The sequence below is a fragment of the Diceros bicornis genome, chromosome 15 (assembly GCF_020826845.1).
Source record: "Diceros bicornis minor isolate mBicDic1 chromosome 15, mDicBic1.mat.cur, whole genome shotgun sequence".
NCBI classification, from domain to species: Eukaryota; Metazoa; Chordata; class Mammalia; order Perissodactyla; family Rhinocerotidae; genus Diceros; species Diceros bicornis.
Window position 1 is genome coordinate 46,586,481 of NC_080754.1, and position 20,932 is coordinate 46,607,412.

Here is a 20,932-nt window from a genome sequence, read left to right on the forward strand (position 1 = left end):
CCACCACAGCATGGCTTGACAAGCGGTGCGTCAGTGCACACCCAGGAACCGAACCCTGTGAACCCCGGGCAGCCGAAGCGGAGAGCACGCACTTGACCGCTATGCCACCAGGCCGGCCCCCCATGCATCCTTTTTTTGAGAGATACAATGGTTAGTCTCTCTTTTTTTAAATGGTGCCATTAATAGCAAAGCTTTAGGTACCTGTTTTTATTGTGACTCTTCAATTTATTTAGATGCATCGCCAAATAATGTTTTCTCGGGACCCAGGACTAACATAGATTAGAAATTCTTAAACTTCAGTGTGCTTAAGGATCATCTGGGAAATTTTACTGAAGACGAAGTTTCCTAGACCTCACTCCCCCAAATACACATTTTGAGAAACACTGATTTAATATAGAGCTAAAATGTCCTCGCATAAAAGCACTTTACTCAATGCCCTCCTTCCTGACTTCTGGTTCCATGTAGAGACTCTCCCCGTCCCCCCAAGGACCCAGTCTTTGTGTTCTTGCCTGGATTCCCTGGGACAGTTGTTGGTCAGGTATAGTCAGAGACCCAGCTAGTCCTTAATCAAAAGCAGTGATTCCAGCCCGTACAGCATCTGATAGAACGACTGGTTACATAGAATGCCCTGGAAAAGATCATTTATAACCCTAGCACCTCAGGGAGAGAGCTGGATATATTGCATGAAAAAGCAGAGAAGCTTAAATTCCAGGAGAGCTTTTGCTACTAAGTAAATATGTGACTATATCCAAGTTCCTTAATCTCTTTGGCTTCAGTTACTGCATCCGATGAGGGTGATGATGCTTTCCCTGGCTGAAGGTAACAGCTGAGAGCTTAGACTGGAATGTCTCAGGCTTCCTTTTGACTCCAGAATCTATGCTTTTCCACAAAGGGCAGTGTACCCTTCCTGAACCCAAATTTCAGGGGTGCACATTTGCCACGTTTTCTTGGGAGAATAACCATTTATGATTCACTATGTCCTGGCACAATTCCATGTATGAAGGAGTATGAGAAGTACCAGGCACCCAGACGTCTCAGGAACAATTTAAACCTACTACTAATTCACCAAAAACACTTGTTATTAACTTGCATAGAATTTTATTTACTTGGATCTATTGGGGAAAAATTAAAATAATATAATAATAAGATATTATATATATATAATTAATATATAATAAAATAATATAAATTTGGAGGAACCCATACCATAGCAGTAATATTCCTAGTTAAGGGGTTTGTTGCAGTCAAAGATATAAAGCAGCATCTATAGAATTGGTGGACATCTGTTTGAACTATAATTTAGCTTCTTCACATAATCTCTTAAATAGACTAATAAAAACATGTTAGTCCATGGTTAACTTCAGTTTTCAAATAGCATGTTAATTTAGAGGTGAAGAATACATAATATTGAGATTTTCATCTGTGCAATGTGGTTTACCTAGGCACACAACCTTTGAACAAAAAGTACAAATATATTTTGTGCTCTCAATGCTCTTACAGACTAAGAGAGTGAATTTACTTAGGATTTTGCTCTAAGATGATAAACTACCAAACTTATAATTACTTGTTTTTGTTTGTTTTAAATTCAACTCCAAATGAAGAACTAGAATGAACACATTGAAGCTTGATTAAATATTTAAGATCCTTTGGTATAAAGCATTCTATGATTCGTGCCTCACTTGTGTTCCCACCTCTTTTCTGTTGTTGATTTCTGTGGAGCAGCAGAGGGCACTGACGCTGAGGTGCGCAGGAGCCTGATCCCTTTAGCTCTTTCCTGTAGACGCTCCTCAACGTGCAAATATTTTCAAACAAGTACATTGGTTTAAAAAAAAATTGTAAGGTAGTTTCATTTCTCATGTAAAAATATGTGCACACAGGCAATTCAGATGAAAATGGATTTCTGCTTGAATTATCTAGCTAATTGCCTCAATTCTCTTCTTTGCCTTGAGCGTATAAACATTACTTATGGTAGGAACAGCTGACCCTTATAAATCAATTAATCAATACTGATTAATTCTTTCCCCTCAACTTTAGCTTTCCTTTAAACTAAGATTAGGTTTATGCTCATCCATAAAAAGTGAAGACTTTCTTAGACATACAGGCACTGTCTGTAATGTTGCTTTAGTGGTGTGTAATGGGGGAAATGCATTTGCATGTTGTGTTAGGTAGAGAAAATTCACATGAAATATTCTGAAGATATGTTTCCTGAGAGGAATTGCTTTATTCAATACCAGAAGAATGTTTCTAAAGGTAAGCTAAAAGTTTAAACTATCACCTAATAGAGTTCTAGGGTTGTAGGGAATAGTGGATGCTAGGGCCATTCAATGACAATATCGTTATGAAAAACTTCATTTCCCACAAGAGAGGAATTGAAGCATGGGAAAGACACAGTCTTATAGTAACACTGTATTTTCTGCAAAAAATTCTGCACGAATATTTTCTATGTTTTCAACTTCATTACAATCAAGGATAAAGAAGGAAAAAATATCAAAAGTTTCTTTACAGAATTAAGGAAATTTTTATTGATCAAAACAACTGTTTCTTTCATAGTAAGTCCTTTTTGTCAGTGGCAGAAATAGCAATTTGATGCTTTTAAAGATATTTTGGGTTTTCAAAAAGAAACTTTGTTACTTTCCTGTGGAAATTATATGGTATTCTGTGAAAACTGCCTTACAGCAACGAGTTGCAGAAAAGATACAAGAAGGAAGAGGAATGTGAGATGCTTTCATTTCGAGTAGTTAGGTTTCAGTGCTTCCAACAGAAACAACAGAAGAAGAAATAAGAAATAGTTTGTCCCTCATAAGACATACATCACTCCTGAATTTTTTACAAAATCAACTGAGGCAAATTAGAGGTTTCAAAGCTAGTCACCTTATAAGTTGTTAGGAAAAAATTTGCATTTAAATTGCTCTGTGCAGCTACCTGGAGATTTTCCCCTGGAATGTTTATGGCTCTTTTTTTTCATTAACACTTAAAAAAAAAAAAACAATTTCAGAACCAGTGTATTACTACATCTAGTTGTGTTACGAACAGGCACTTCATTTCGTAAAATAGAAACATTCAAAGTGGTTTTGGTCAACCAATCACTTGGTCAGAATACTTGAATTCTTCATATTGAATACTTAATAGTGAAGTTAATCTGAAACCACATTAACTCTCCATTTCCATTACAGAAATTAGGTCATTAACAGCTCTAACACAGGGAATAACTTCTGTTCCTATGTGTTTTATCCATAGGAGTGAAGATTGTCCAGAAATTCTTGGAACTTTTCCCCCAAAATATTTTATATATATAAAAATACAGCAGATTTCTTTTTAATAGATAAATCTTAAGTATTATTTCAATAACTTGCTTTTACATATTCAGAAATTATATATAAGAAAAATATTAAATGTGCAAAATGCTCTTTTCATATGTACATTAAAAAATACAATGTAATAATAGCTTTAGACTTGTATAAAAAGCCATGGGGGGGAGTCTTCAATCTCAGAAAATCTGGTTATATTAGAGCTTTTGCTTAAGGAATTGTAAACAAACTTTTTAAAATGTTGAGAGTTGTCTCAGTTCTTTCCAACCAAGACACTCTCGAACACATCAAGTCCTGCTTTGAAGTAAACCTGAGCTGAATTAATGCTGTTCAACACCTCTGACAGGGCTTCTTGAAGGGTCTCATTTGATGGAAGTGACTTGCAGTGTTCCGAAGCCTCCAGGAGTATTGAAAACTGGCTTTTCTTCTCATCAAGGTGGTATAGGATATTTCTAAAAAGAAATACGAAATGCATAAATGTTTTATACACAATGCTATTTTCACATCAAACATTGTAATGGATATTTCCAAGAAACAGTGATGTTTGCAATAAATAAAGAAGAAATTTAAAAACACAGTATCATTTTTCAATCTCTAATGAATTAATGGATGTGGACATTGATCATCAAAAGTGTCCCATAGTGATGAAAGAGAGAATCAGACACTATGTGCCTCCTGACGGAAGTACACAGTACTATCTATGAAATAGAATAAAGTAGTTTTGCTTAAAAAAAAAATTGAATCTGAATCTGATGAAGCTTCTAAATCTAATTGCTAATAAATATGAGGGACAGAGAAATAAGTTAAATGATACCACAGTGTGTCATCAGCAAAATAGACTGTGGGAAACTCTATAGGACAAATGACCCAGTTTATTCAACAAATAAATTGCAATAAAAATAGATGAAGGAGGAAGCTCTAGACCAGGGTTTCTCAACCTTACACTATTGACATTTGAGGCTGGATTATTCTTTATTGTGGCAGCTGTCCCGTGCACTGATGGAAGCTTAGTAATATCCCTGGCCTCTACCCACTAGATACCAGGAGCTCCCCTCCTTTAGTTGTAGTATAACAGAATACCGTTGACAGGGTGGCTTAAACAACAAATGTTTGTTTCTACAGTTCTGAAGACCGGAAGTCCGAGATCAGCGTGCCAGCACGGTCAGGTTCTTGGTGAGAAGCCTCTTCCTGGTTATATTCTCACACTGCCTTCCTTGGTGCATGCACACAGAGAGAGAGGTCCTGCGTCTTCTCCTCTTTTGATAGGAGCTTTAGTCTCACCATGAGAGCCCACCTGCCTGACCAAATCTAATCTTAATTATTTCCCAAAGGCCCCACCTCTAAATACCATCACATTAGGGTTAAGGTTTTAACATATGTATTTTGGGAGGACACAAACATTCATTCCATGGCAGTTGTGAAGACCAAAAATATCTCCAGACTGTCAAAATTGTCCCTTAAAGGGCAAAATTACCCCTAATTGAGAACTACTGCTTTAGATTAAAAGACACATATCAACTAGTCACAAAGTATAGACTTTACTAGGTCTTTATTCAAACAAACTGTTTAAAAATGAGAAGTAGTGCAAAATTTAATCCTAACTGAAAATTTGTTAATATTAGGGAATTGTTAATATTTTAGGTGATAATGGTATCATCAGTATGTTTTCAAAAAGTATCCTTATCTTCTGGAAATACATACAGTAATATTTTCAAATGAAAGGTTATCATGTCTGGCTTTTGCTTCAAAATATTTAAGAGGAAACAGGAGAGTAGAGCTGTGGACGGTATAGGTGGAAAAAGATCGTTAATAATTGTTGAAACTGGATAATACAATTCATTATACTATTTTCTCCTCTTTTGTGTATATTTGACATTTAGAATACCACCTTCTCATAAATGTGGAGTGTGTAATAAGACGGTGCCCTGAAATTCATCCAAATTTCTGAGAAAGAGGAATTTGCCCTTGGGCAAGTCTAAAGCGGTTCCTTTTCTTCATTGATAGATAGAAAGAGATGCATTTTGTCAGAAGACTACGGATTATTGCATCATTTGACTTATTCCCAATTCAAACTAGCTGAAACAGCTGAAATTCCATGGTCTAATAAGAAAGGCAGATGTAAATAATTAAAAGACAGTTGTCTAATTGTCGTATTAGAAATGTAAGGTCTAGTGATAGCAGATGAAGGATTGCCACAGGGAAAGTTCAAAAAAAAGTTCATGATGGAAACTATTTAAATTTCATTTTGAAGGATGATGGGAATTACCAGTTACAAAGTTTTAGGAAAGGAAACAAGCTAGAAAGCAGAGACAGCACCCTATGCAGGAGGAATAGCACATGCAAAGGTATAAATTTATAAAACAGCTTGGTGTTCTCTGTGGATCAAGGCCAGCGTTTCTGTGTGAACAGACTGCAAGGCCAGAGTGGGCAGCTAGAATGGAAGGGCTGGGAGAGCAAGCCATGCCATCACATAGGGCTTTTCACACCAAGCTAAGGAGATGACACTTTCCCTTATGGACAATTGGAAACTAGTAAAAGGTTTTAAGCAAGAGAGAAAGGTTATTAGATTTTATTTTGGAATAATCACTTTGGTTGTAATATAAAGCCTGGAGAAACACTTAGTTCAGATGAAAGGTGACAAACATGTGAGTTACACAGTGACAGCTAAGCGTGAGAAGATGGAGTGAGGGCCACAGTACAAAATTTAATCAATTCCTATTTTTCCCTAGTGCTAATCTCAGTGTTATATAGAGTTCTAGATCATTGTTACCTATCTAATCAACCTCAGCCTCTCCTGTCCTTCCCACTCTGTGCTCTGTGGTGGTGAATGGACACTGAAATCCACCTCATCACTCATGCCAGAACCTGCAAGTCATCTCTTTCCCTTACATATACACTGGTTTCTGATGATCTCCATCTCCAAAGATGGAGAAGAAAAGTCTTTATCCTTTCAATGTCTTTTATTCTCTGTTGTAGAACCCTGATCCCTATCCATTCAAGGATATGTTGTGATATCATTGCTTTACATGTCAGGGTTGAGAAATATGGTACTTCTTTATCAGGTCTAATTTAGTGTTGTGAACATAGGAGGTCTTCAATCATGGTGATTTAATTTACTTAAATTTTTATCAGGCTTAGTTTAGTGATGGAAACTTAGTAGACTCTCAATAATGTCAGTGTAAATTATATCAATTCAGGTTATTTTGCACTTTAAGCATTAACTAATTTAATAATAACAGATTTCATGTCTTTGGAGAAAAATTTCAGCTGACTATGAGTACACTGGAATACATTGGAGTCAGTGGCAATGGGGTAGAAGATCCTTAAATTCAGAGGTTATTTCAATGATTTTTCAAAACAGATGATTTGAAATGGGAACTATCCCTAATAATCCAATATGCTGATCATTGTGCCTATGAGTAAACTCAGCATTGTATGAATTAAACAGAGTAGTGCAAGAAAGATATTCTCTAGATCTAAACACTCAAATTCAGGTATAATCTTAGTGTCAACACAAATAATCCATAACCAATCTATAAATCAAAATTGGGGTGAGTTCATTATGAGCCAACCCTGAGGAACATATAGCCCGGGAGAGTCCTTTCACAAAGGAATGGAGCACTCCAAAGAAGTGGGATGTAGAGAGTGGTTATATACCGTGAAAGAGCACGCACCACATATGATAGGAATGTCCCTTTTACAATAGTCACGAGAGATTGCTTTGGCAGCACAGCAATTCAGTGAACACAGGAGGTCAGTGGTCAAAAGGGGAGAGCAGAAGGTCAGCAATTAATCCTTAGTTTAGGGAGAGATGCTTATCCTTAAAGAAATGCTGAAGTGGGGAAAGTTACATCCTTATCTTTAAGGGCATTGTTCTTGTCTTTGGGACACAGTAAGTATTTAAAGCAGATATACAATGCATGCTCAACAGGCCACATCAGACCCTTTTGGAAAAACAAGGTCAGGCCGAATTAGTTTTCCACCAAATGGCTTCCTCATATACTCCAATATATCCTATTGCTTGTCATTTATTTATCATTAGTATTAAGAAACATACTCTCTGGATATGAGAAGAAGAAAAACATCTTCCAAATGGAGTGGGAAGTGGGTTGTGCGCAAAGCTCTGGTCGTGAGTGTACTATGAGAATTTGGATCTAGTTCCAGAAATAGAGCACTCTTTAAAATAGAGATTTCCCTTCTCCTATTCCCACAGTATTCATAAAAGTAAAGAGATTTTCAGAAGAAGCCATTAAACCACACTCAAGTAATCATATAAGCAATTATATGTGCATGCACGTATACATATGTATACATGTTTTTTTACATGTAAATGTTAAGTTGTTTTGACTATATCAAAATGACTTAAACAAAATAATGAGAATTAGCAAAACATCTAATGAAAGTTTCCCCAAACATTACTTTTATTAGATTTATATTATTAAAGGAGGAAAAAATAAAAGAAACCAAATAATATAGAGGAAACTTGACACAACCAAGAAATTTTCCCAAATGGAGATGAAACTGCCTCAGATAGTCCCACATATTCTCCTACATGACAGAACCTACACAAAAGTTACCTTTTTCATGTTAACATAATCTTTCTTAATTTCTATTTTAAAAGAAAAGGAGTGGGTTTTTAGTGTCAGGATACCTATCAAACACATTTAAATTCATAGTGAACCATTTAAACAAACAAACAAATATATATGATAAAAAATGGTTTAATAATTAAAGTATTTTGAGGATAAAAATAGTTTAAAATATATTTTAATTATTCAATCATTTAAAAATTACTCTTTTGTAAATAACTTATACTGCTTTACCAATAAGAATAACTAAATTAATATAATAAACATATTTAATCACCTTTCATAATATTCATAGTTTTGAATTCTCTCTCTCCACTTTATCAGTTTCATGTTTAATTATAAATCATTTCATGGTAAATATATTTCCAGAATTTAAGAGTGCAGTAGATATTTTCAAACACTGTACCAAATACTTCCATTTCTTCAAGGCATATTGCTCAGCATGCTGACAAACAAAAATATTATAATCTTTGTTATCCAGAACTGCCCATTAAATGAGCTGTGCCAATGCAATTAATATATTATGGGGAGCATGTTTAATGATTTTTGGGCTATTATAGTGACTTTTCCACATATTCAAAATCCACTGGCACAAAATATATTCCTACATACACATTCTATAGTTATTAAATGTTAAATATTATTAATATTCAATTCAATGATAAGATGTTATTAATAAAACATGCTCATAAAGGTTACAGGATTAATCTCTCAATGACAATTCATTTAAGCATGAGCACAGTCTCTAATACATTTATATAAAGTTTCAGGCATAACTACTATAAAATATCTAGAAGAGAGATAATGTGGAAGAATAAAAATACATTCTAAAAAGAATATTTAGGTCTAAAGCACAAGAAATACAATTACTGGTTGTTTTTTTAACTGAAAAGCAATACACATATTTCCTAAAGACCAATGCAATGGAGTCTGTAATGTGTCGACATTTGCTTTTCCTAACTAGTAAGCAACACAGTAACATACTTTTATAATGACTGTAAACAAGCTACGTGAATAGAAATGGATCTTTTTTTTTTGGTTTGTGCAAATCTACAAGGAGCTACACACATTTTCCATATGCTACATGATTCAAGTAGTAGGCTGTGGCAAGCTTTTATGTAAGATAAACACTCATATCCATTTCTACCCAAATTGGATACAAATCAGCATAAAACTAGAGATGTTAAGATTCTCACTGAAGATAACTGACTAGGATTCTTTCATCATAATTTAAGAGAAAACCTTCATTTTGGGTAGCTGTTGATATAACTTAAGTTAGTTGATCTTTATTATAATAAAAGTTTTTCACTTTGATAGATCGCTTTACCTTAAAAACAAATTGGGGATAACAAAAATATCTTCTTTAAATTTTCATGAGAAGGATAATTTCTTCTACTGACTTTCAGAAGTAGCTTATCTTTTCCTATTTCTCTTTTGCATACCAAAAAACCATTTAACTTCCTGCTTACATAAAATAAATTTCTGTATTCGGAGTCCTTTTCCCAAAAAATATCATGATATTATTTTAATTTTAATATTTGAATGGAAGGCAAAAAAAAACCCAGCCATGTTTTTACATTTCATCACATGTATTTCCATATATTTCTTAGTTCTGAGAACTTTGTTACATAGTCAACCATTAACTCTAAGTACCCCAGGAGTACCTCTGGGGATTAAAACTATTTTTGTATCATTTTTTAATATGCAAATGCTTTTTAAATATTTCAATTAGATCAATGCTTCTGATGGAAATTTCTAAGTCAAAGCTTACACGAAATTCCCACATAATGTCACCAAAATTGAACCTCTGTTAAATGGAGTTAAGATTTCAACAATACATACTCTATCAGAGTACCCAAATATGTCTCTTCTTCTCAGTTATGGACCCATATTTTTCAGATTAGGGTAGACTGGGAATTGACCAAAAGCTAGTGTAGAGGAGGAAGAACTATTCCTTTACCTTCTAGGTCCTTCTGGCTGGTCTAAGAATTAAATTGGCATGAGACAGATTAACAGGAGAAAAATCAAACAAAGTTTAATAACATGCATACACGGGAGAAACTCAGAAAAACTGAGGAACTCACCAAAATGGCAGAAGCCACCAGCTTAAATCCCATTTTCAGCTAATGACAAAGGAGGATATTGGGGGTAGCGTTTGGAACTTCAAAGGAGAGGAAGGCAATTCACATGAGGATGGAAAATCAAATGTTTAGTAAACAAATGTTTGCTGGGCCATCTATAGACAATGTGACCTGAGAGGGAGAACTTTGATAAAAATGGGTTTAGCAAGGATCCTCCCAGTCTGCTACCCAGAGTTATCTATGGTGATGGCTTGTTCTGGAACAGGCCATCTATCTTAAATTCTTTTACGCAGTTAAGGGAAAGACCAAAGTTTCTTTCAGAGTCTTTTTTCCTTAAAAATAATCAAGCCAAAGAGACACATTTTGGGGTGGCAAATTCTGATCCCACGCTAGCCAAAAGGCACATGTCTGGCAGGAAAAAAGAATGGAAAGAAAGTGAGAAAATATACTTGAAGAGTTTCCACGTCAAGAGTCTGTCCTTTACAACCACCGGGAATTAGATTCCTTAGTGAACCATTCTTGCTCTTACACACAACTGATTTAATCCAATTCAGAAAAGTTTCCTTGCAGAAAGAATGGACTGTGTTATTAATTCAATAAATCACCATCCTATTTGCATACACACAACATGTATCTCAGTACGGCATGTAGAGTCATCAGACCTAATTGAAATATTATTTAATTGAAATCATTTTAGTAGTTATCGTGTTTAAAGTAACATTAATTCCACCCTCATGCCTATCTTCCCTCATCTGTAACAATTTGGATCTTACAAATGTAATTCATACCGTCATCCTGACCCACACACAACACAAAGAGACTGCTAAAGGAAAGTGTAATACATTATTGATGACACTAATGAAATTACAACACACATCACTCATTTTAATGGGTCTGTTTCAATGACACGTCATGGTGACCAGGACAGAGCAGTGCCAAACTCAGAAACCTAATTAATAAGTCCCAGCAGCAACAGTGAAGGAGATGAAGCATCTTTACTCAACCGGCAAATCTTTTCCACTCAACTAAAGCAAAGGAAAACTGAAGAAAATGAATTTTGAAACAAAAGCATCTAAAGTCTTCATAAGTCATTTCCTTGTGTGTGAATTAGCAAATTAATGATGGAAATGATGACTCTCTGTCCAATGTTCCTTCTTATATTCACAAATGGGCACAGGAGGCCACCCATTCTAAACTTGAATTAACATTTATTATACCCCACGTTGAGAAACTCCTAAATGAAATCACTCTAAATAATAAGTCATGTCTTTCAAAATTGACTGGGAATACAAGCTGAAGGCAGACAGAAAAGACCAGCTCAATTTCTTACAATTGTTGCTAACTCTTTTTAAGGATTATACTAACTGTACTCCATAGTTAACAATGGATTGCTGTATTTATATTAACATTAGAAAAGATTATTTGACTTGGATACTATGAGATCCATGAGAATTTACAAAATACATGGTTGCCACTATTTATAGTACAAATATCCTTTCAGTTAAATTTGAATTTGGTCTATATTAGCAAAAGCAGAATGAGAATTAAGACCATTGTAGATATTGTCAAGCCATAAACTCACTCTGTATACAATTGAGGCTGAAAGACATGTGTGGTAGATCATTTACAAAAATGGCTACAATTATTCCTTTCCCTGTATGCAGGCCACTTCAAAATATGACTTTGCAGCTCCTTCCACCAAGAGATGGAGTCTATTTCCCTACTTCGTGAATCTGGTTTGGCTTTAATATTTGCTTTGACCAATAGAATGTGGCACATTTGGTGAGCCTATGCCTCAAAAGGTTTTGCGTGCTTCCTGTCTTTCTCTGGAACCCTGCCAAGCCACCACGTGAACAATCCTGGATTAGCTTGCTAGAAAAAGAGAGAACTCATAGAGCAGAGAGGAGTTGTTCAGCTGAGGCCTTCCTGTACTAACTAGCCCCCAGCCAAGCTGGCAACAGAAGAGCTGGTTACAGATATAAACACAACCAAGAGATACCCAGCTCACCCACATCAGAAGAATTACCCATCTAGCTGGCAGTATTGAAGAATTATGGACAAATAAATAGGCGTTTTAAGCCACTAAACTTTGGGGTGATTTTCAATGGAGCAAAAGATAATTGATATAATTTGGTAGCGTTTTTCTTCCTTATGAGAAAGGAAGGGCTTAGGTTGGTGTAGGCATCAGTTCTCTATTCTCTCAATACCATGGACAGACTACAATATATGATGTCGATTTGACAATTCTTTAAATGATTGGCTGAATTCAGAAGATGTTTCTGGAAAATCATGCCAAACAGTCCTCATGATATATGCATTACAAAATTAGGATATCTGTGTTGAATCATTAGAAGTTTTAAAATTTGTTTCGAGTGCCAGGTGGGATTTTTCCACTGAACAAAAAAAACAAGGTAACCATCACAGCATACTGTTGTTGTTGTTTTTAACATGGATCATCCTGCTGAGATACAGACCAAGAAATGGACAAAAAATGATTCTATTTCCATCACAATCATGTATAAAATAGAGCAGAGAACAGTAGAGAGAGTAAACAACTGTATTCTACACAGTTAATATCTCAAGACTCCTTAGTCCATCTAACTATACTGTTTCTAAAGTTTCCTGAGAAAGGGGATATCTTTTAGGATATTCAAGGAAGATCCCCTTGAACCACACAGTGCTTCATGGTTTATTAACAAAGACAAATATTATTTCTGCACTCAGAAACTTTCCATTAAATCAAATGGGGACACAGAAATCAGACAAATATTAACACAATCCTTAGCTCCTTCCAAAATTTAAAGATGTTGACACAATTGACCACTTTTTTTCACACTCTTGTAATTGTTTTCTTGTTTTTATTTCAATTTCATCCCTGCTGTTTTCTTTCCATCTTATCTCTAACTATATGTAGGACCTAAACTTCAATATTTAGATGATGCTTCTTTCGTAACTTATTTGGAACTTGTTTTCTCTTAGTATTTCAATTTCTACTTATCAGCAGGTAGGATCTGTCACCCTCCAAGGACAATTTCAATTGAATACCCTATAGGCACTTGACAATTAACAGAAGGATGCATTTCCTTTAATCTATACTCCAAATATTTGCATTTTCCCTTTCTCCGTTGTTCTTTCCTTACCTTCATTACCTTTAGTAAACAGCAATGCTGAGGCCACAAAATCAAACGAAATAGGTAATTCAGCTTTATTTTTTTTCATTCATTTTGTGATTCCAATAATGAAAAGGATGTGAACTATTTGTTTTGAAAAGTTCACTCTTAAGGCAAAAGTTTATAATTTAGGCTGTGTCTATTTAAATAAAGTGAGTAATTGAGCCAATATTGATCTTTTTGCTTATTCAACTCAGCCCTCATTAAACATCTAATATGAGTAAGTCACTGTTAGGTGCTCAAGGATAGAAAAGAGAAGTTTACAGTCTATGTTGAAAGCCAAGAACATAATGAATAAATTAAAATATTATTTTAACATATTGTCCATATAATGCATTTAGAATATTATATAGTATGATATTATTTAATTTTATATTTTACAAAACTTTTAATTTTATTCCATGTGTATATTAGACTGTTAGAAAACACTGCTTTGTTATAAATGTTTTGTGTATCTTGTCTAACTGCATCATTTACTCTTTATAGGCATATAGTACAAACTCTATAAATCATCTATGCCGTGTTCACTGTATGTCTGACGGTTTGCGGAAAAAGCTACAGGGATAGATCCTAACGGTATCAATTTAACTTGGCTCCTCTGATTCCAATTGCCATAATATTGATTCAGATAACACAGTTGTAATTAAGTCAGCATAAGGTAATTCTTTAACCAAATAGATTATTTCAACAAGAGGCATATGACCAAACCTTGGCAATGAAAGATGAAGGAAGATTTTCTGCAGGATTGTAAGACCAGTAGTTTCTTACTTTTCTGAGAGACCCCACCAAAAGCTAATCTTTTTTCTTTTTTTGAATAGTATGGGTTATGAAAACGAAATCTGTAAATGGTACAGTCTTTTTTTTCCAACAGAAGAAAAATCAGCCTTGACATGATACCATGGAAGGCAGAGTTGAGAGACAGAAAGAAACTTATTCTTTGGTCACATGCTAGAGACGCTGAATCAAACCAACCTAAAATCTGCTCTTTCTCTTGACTTTCAATTATGTGAATCAAGCTCCTTTACTCTTTAAGCCAATTTGAGTAGGGTTTTATGCTACTTTCAATCAAATGAATCCAGATATACAATACTTATTAATTATACAGTTATTAAAATCATATACCTATTTTCCTTAATAACTATAGATAGTTTTTTTTTTTTGACCTGAAGAATTTAGATATTTCATTTAGTTGACATTTGAAAACTGCCTTGAGGTCAGAAATGCATGGTTTCTCTTGAATAGCAAGAATATGATTCAAGATGATTTAAAAACTTCAAAATCAACAGAACATTGTAATTTTGTTTAATTTTAGCTAGATGGAAAAATAAGTACAAAGTAGAGTGATTGACCTATTAAAGCTATGATCATTGATCACAAAGGTTGAAGGTATTTAATGGAGGAATGTTTTAATGTAAAATTACTCTAAAAAACTAGAAAGATTACTTTTCATATTTTACAGAACCGTTACACATGTCAACTTACTAAACACTCACTGTGAAAATGTAACAAAAAATAATGTCTTAAAGGAACTCTCTGGCACTGTTCCCTAGCTGAGTAAATTTGCTCACAATTTATTGGAGTATTACTATCTGTAACTATTTTTGCTAGTATAAGGAAATAAAATGCTGTGGTTTATACCTGTAATCAAATGGATCTATATACAAATTACTATGCACATTTTTAAAAAAACTAACATCATCTAATTTTGAAGTCCTATTAACTTTTTCAAATATAAGTAGTAGATATGCAAATTTCTATTATGTTGTAGTTGATCGCAAAAAAAAAAAAAAAAAAGAATCCAGACTGTGAGTAAATAGTAGAAATGTCAGTTCTTTGCTTTGGGAACTCTAAAAGAAGATGCATTCATTTGCACTCTCAGTCACGGGTGTCAGAGCATTAAAGAGGGTCCACAGGTACCCAGCTCAAAGTAGTATGCATTTGACTATACCAGTAAAAAACCAATTACGTTTAACTTAAGAAAAAGTCAATTTATTGCAAGTGTGTATACTGTATGATCTCACTTACATGTGAAATCTAAAAAAAATGAACCCATAGAAACAGAGAACAGATTGGTGGTTGCCAGAGGTGGGAGAGGGGGTGAGGGGAGAAGGGAAATGGGTGAAGGTGGTGAAAAGGTACAAACTTCTGTAAACTTCCAGTTATAAGAAAGGTACAAACTTCCATAAACTTCCAGTTATAAGATAAATAAATCCTGGGGATGTAAGGTACAGCATGGTGACTATAGTTAATAATATTGTATTGTGTATTTGAAAGTTGCTGAGGGTAGATCTTATAAGTTCTTATCACACACACACACACACACACACACACATTTGTAACTATGTGAGGTGATGGATGTTAACTAAATTTATTGTGATAATCATTTTGCAATATACAAATATATCAAACCATTATATATGGTACTCCTTAAACGAATACAGTGTTACATGTCAGTTATATCTCAATAAAACTGGAAAAAATAAACCTATTAAAATATGTAAAAAAGTGTATATATATAAATCCATGCACACTCTCAATAAATTTATTATATATATGTAACAGTTTATAGAACTGATGGAAAATATTAAGAATCGGTGGTAACCAAGAGAAGCTGAGTATCACAGGGTACCACCAAGATCCTGCTATAGGAACAATAAGTTTAGGACAGTGATGTTTGAGACACTGCCACTGCCACCACAGCATTGAAAGCACTCCTCCACCACGGCAGCAGTGCTGTCTCTTAACATTTGCTCTGCTACTGCCAAAATCTGGATCCACAATTAGCATAAATAATCTTGAACTGCCCCTACATCTTTCCTCACTTTCTTTCAGATTTACAGTCCTGAGAGAGGTCATCCAATTGGCTGAGCTTAGGTCACATGCCTGTACCCTAGCTCAGAAACAAAATAGCTGGACCCATTTACCTGCTGTGGGGGGAGATAGACCCTGCCTTGCTTCCTATCAAGCTCACAGGGAATTCCCCTCATACAGGAAAAACTTTCTGAGGCAGTCAAAAATAAATTTTAAAACAGCAACCAAACAAATCTCTAGTACACTAGTGATGAGAAGGGAAAGTGTATTTCAAAAAGATTTTCTTGGAATTACCCTCTAGATTGCTGCTCTACTGCATGGTATTTTTCCCCCTTATAATAACTGGTAGCAAGTGCTCCATAATATTCCAGCAGGGGTTATCAAATTGAATGTGTATAAGAATAACCTGAGAAACTTTTAAAACTGCTTAAGAGATTCAGATATAATGGGGCTGAGATGTCTTAAAAGGGTTTGCCTTTTTTTCCTGCTCCCTCATGAGTGACACCCATATACACTTAATAATTCCCTCCAGTGAGTTTTACATTTACCAAGAGGTCTTGTTTTGTTCCCAAATGGGTTTCTTCCAGTGACGTGTGTTATTCCATACAAAATTACATGATTTAATTAACCTTATGTAAATAATGACATATTAAGGGTGAAAGAAAGTTATTGCTGTGAAAATGAACCTGAATGCTTTCGAAAGACTCACAAGTATTAATTGATAAAATGAAGATTATTAACAGGAGGAAGAGTATAGTGACAATGGAGAAAAAAATCTACACTCAGATTGTTCTGCAAGTGCTTATTTGTTGCTCCAGGATGAGTAAACTAAAACTGGAAATCTTAGATGATGCATCTTTAGTGTGGCTTAAACAGGAAAGCAAATCTAGAATTCCAATCCTCAGAACAGTACTCAAAGAAAAGTCCTTGGTCCTATACCAAAAGACTAGGAATGAATGTTTCAATGAAAATAAACTGCTTTTTCAAACATTTGATCATTTACTGGTTGTGATTGTGTCAGATAAAAGGATGTTTACTTTTGGGCAGTCTGTAGTAAAACCCTTACTCCTAAAGATTAGGAAGGCAAATAGGTATCATCCTGAGTTCCAGCTCTCGTTGACTGGTGGTTGTGGCTTGAAGTACTAGATCGACAATGGCTTGGAGGGAGTTTGGGGGCCCAAAATTAGAGAGATCTGTCATTACTTGACTCCTGTTCATAGACCCTGCTTCACTTAAGATTATTTAGCCCATTCTCTTGGTAATAATGCATAGGTTTCCAAGTTGTCAAAATGAAGGGAGAAAGTCATAATTACTTGGTTTTGCTAATTAAGGTAGAGTCAAGCCAGTAATCTCTTCTAAATTTTATATTCTAAATTCCCTAGTTTTCCATGTTTATAAATCTGAATTAACTGAACAACTGCTAAATTTTCCCTTTGCTAGGTGCTCTAGACTGTGTCATCTCTGTTTATTTAAGCAATGGCCCAATTTGTTATTAATCAATTAAATTATATTTAAAGAAAACAATTAGAATTTATGTGTATTTTTAATAAATAACTCTGTTTCATGGATATTTAATTAGCTCCTTTACAAGATATGTGTCACTATCTGAAATACAAATTAGTTTTTGAAGTAATTGACTTTATTCAGTGAGTTTAGTTACGTTAATCTATGTCCACCTTCTTTCTTGCAGCCTAATATTTAATATATGCAAAAAATAATACATGCAGTCCTTAACTGAACTCTTTGGAACTGTGGACCTAAACAGAGAGGAAGAAAAGTAATTGGTTCTTTGCACTGGACATTTGGATACAAGTCATCTTGAAACGTTGTTCCACACTTAATGAATGTTCTGACAAACACATTAATCAGATATTCTGAAAACAACATCACTAAGTGAATTCTGAGCCATACAAAAGCCAAGACCTCTAGTGGTAGAATATGTCTAAGTTGTGTAAATGTCGGGTAGTCTGTGAGATGGCTGTTATAAAGTACAATAAGATGATTAAATAGTATATGATGGTCAGGCTATGGAATTTTGAGATTTTTAACACTTAAAGAAGACAGATCCAAAAGAGTAGACACTTGGATAGAAATAGAAGAAAGAACGCGGTAATAACCATACTAATCTCATCATCTCTAAGAAAATCGAGGAAAAATTTTAAAGTAGAAGTCGATAGAAATCAAGGAAAAGTACCTTGAGAGCTCATTCATGAAGTATTTATTAAACACCATGTACTATGTGGGATACAAAGAAGTTAGAAAAGTGGTATTAGCTCCAAAGTGATTTTTGAGTCTTGAGTTAAGTGAGAAAGAGTGAATAGCTTCAGAGCTATTGTCTTCTGCATATGTGGCTAACATACTTAAAATAAACAAAACAAAACCCTGACATTAAAGAATTCTCCCAGTTTTTCTTGCTCACAAGATCTTAAAATGGAAAATAAATTTTTAATAATTTTGTATATTTTGTCTTCCCTCCCTCAAAAAGAGACAGTTTAGAGTTGTTGGAGATCATTTGTCTAAAATGTAAAGATATTGAAAAGTGATAGACTGATAAAGATTTGAATGGATATCATAGCCTATTATGTAATTTTATATTGTTTTATTTTTCATAATTAATTACATTTGATAATTCTTTATCTTCATATAATTATTTGAGTAAGATGTCAATATTTTTCCAAGAAATATATCTTTATGATGAACTAGCAATAACTATCAATACTAATGGCTTCTAGCTTAAAATTAAACTATAATATAGATTTACTTTTTTCCATTAATTTAGAAAGACTCACAAAATTCCAGTTAAAACCAAATGGAAATAGTTATATATATATATATATATAAATATAAATATAATAATTTCTGCTATTTTGAGAAATAACTAGAAGGTAAGAGGATATAAATTTCAAACAAGTGCATATTCAATTTTATTCAGGTTTTCATTTTTAATTGAATTTTAAAATATTTCATCCTTTAAAAATCAGTGTTCACTATAAAATTCAAATTACTTATTTCAAAATAAAAAGAAAATTATTTATCAGAACAAAGCATGCAGGGAGCTTACAGTCAGTAATTAGCCTCAATACTAATCTCTCAGTTACCTATTGAAAAAAATGAAGATTATAGAATAGTTGAACCCAAAGGCAAAGTAAACACATGACAGGAGCAAAAGTAATGATATTTTAATCCTTAAAGTAAGTCATATAATTGTGATATAGATATACTCATCATAGAATGTTTTTAATGATGTCTAGTCTTATTCTTAATCTTGTAAAATTTTGACATGTTACATTTTTCACTGAACTTCTCTACCCACCCCCATAGAGGCAGGTAAACTTTGCTTTTCTTTTTGGATTTTCAATGGAATTTGAAAATTGTTATTCACTTTCCAAATGGAGATGAGGTACAGCGATAACAATTGTTATTGTTACTATTGAACAGCTGTGACTAAATGAAGACTTTGAGGATAAACCATACCAGCTTTGCCCTTCTGTGGTTTTATTAACAAATAAAGCATCAGCTCAGAGAAAATTGTATGTCTGACAGTTTTTTGGAAGCATTTTTTTTTTGTTCTTGCTATTTAAGTATTTATTATTTGCCTATACATCTTTTGAGATAGATGTACGTGTACACACATGTGTGTATATGTAAATATATGGATATATAAATTTATATATGTACATGTGTATAAGAATAGAGATCTGTATATATTCACAAATGTGTATGTGTATATATATATATATATAGAGAGAGAGAGAGAGAGAGAGAGAGAGAGAGAGAGAGAGAGAAGGTATGTAATCTGCCCCACACTGGACACAGGACTATGAAGAAAAAAGTCTAAATTGTATGCCCTCCTCCTAAATCATATAACCGAACACTAAGCTGCTTGTTATATTGTAAAATACTACATTTATTAGTAATACAAATCAATAAGAATACAATACAGTGCAAACTAAACAAGTGTATTATGTTCTAAGAGATAAAGGGCTGATTATGTTGTTTTACAGGCACTGAAGTAATTAGGTGAAGATAGAAAGCCCTACATTACTTATAGACTATAGAACATTTCCATAGCAGCCTGTCACGGTATCTATTCTCAAATCACCACACTCTTCTTTCCATTTCAAGAGTAATCTCCAAATCTTAACTCTTGTTATATTTGATCAAAATAGGACTTTTTTTTTTTTTTACAGAAATTGTAATTACACCACTTATCCTACTTGGTTGCGTAGTGTGAGGTTCACCTGGATACTTAAGCTTATACGCTTAATGCTGTAAAGGACCCACTGTGATATTTGTCCTATTGAAGGAGGAAGGATAATGTAAAGAAGGTAAATATTTGAAAAGAAACTATGAAATACATATAAAAAGTAATTACAACAATAAGGAGAAATGGAAAAATATGAAGGCAATACTAAATGTCTGTATCAAAATCATATCCATCTGAGTCTAAAATCCATGCTGTTTCCAACAACACCATCTTCTTGACCCATCACCGCCACCTGCCAGCAATACGATCTGGAGCACATTAAAATCATTTAACCTCTCTGAAACTCTTCTTCCTCACTGGCTAAAAACGGGAAATATTACTTAGTCTAGTTTTTATAATAATTAAATGAGCTAAAACATGTAAAGTACTTAGCCAGTGCCTGGCGCACACAGTAAATACTTTATAAATGGCAGCTACTATTATTATTTGACATTTCTGAGTTTTTCTTCCTTGGGCACATACCCCTCTCCGCCCCACTTAATCCTCAACTGACTTTGTCCTTAGTATCATAGGGCTGTGACATCATCAGATAACTTCTCCTGCCCAGGACGGAGGTCATTCAAAAGGAACTTTCAGGGAACAAGGAATAGATTACTTCTAAGGGTTTGTCAAGATATATATCACCCCCTGCAAGAGTCTGTACTAATAAAACCACCTGCCCTTTTATATTTGACTATACCTTTAACTATCAAAAATGCCACCCATT

At 34.1% G+C, this 20,932-nt stretch overlaps 1 protein-coding gene across 10 annotated transcripts in view; it reads right to left on the minus strand.

Moving 5' to 3' along the window:
* Nucleotides 1-1,197: 1,197 nt before the first annotated feature.
* Nucleotides 1,198-20,932, minus strand: part of NAALADL2 (N-acetylated alpha-linked acidic dipeptidase like 2) — a 1,285,146-nt gene continuing 1,265,411 nt past the window's right edge. For all 10 annotated transcript variants that reach the window (XM_058556330.1, XM_058556331.1, XM_058556328.1 and 7 more), the window contains one exon: nt 1,198-3,760. In XM_058556330.1, coding sequence (XP_058412313.1) covers nt 3,562-3,760 — 199 coding nt within the window. In that variant the 3' untranslated portion in view covers nt 1,198-3,561. The remainder of the gene's footprint in view (nt 3,761-20,932) is intronic.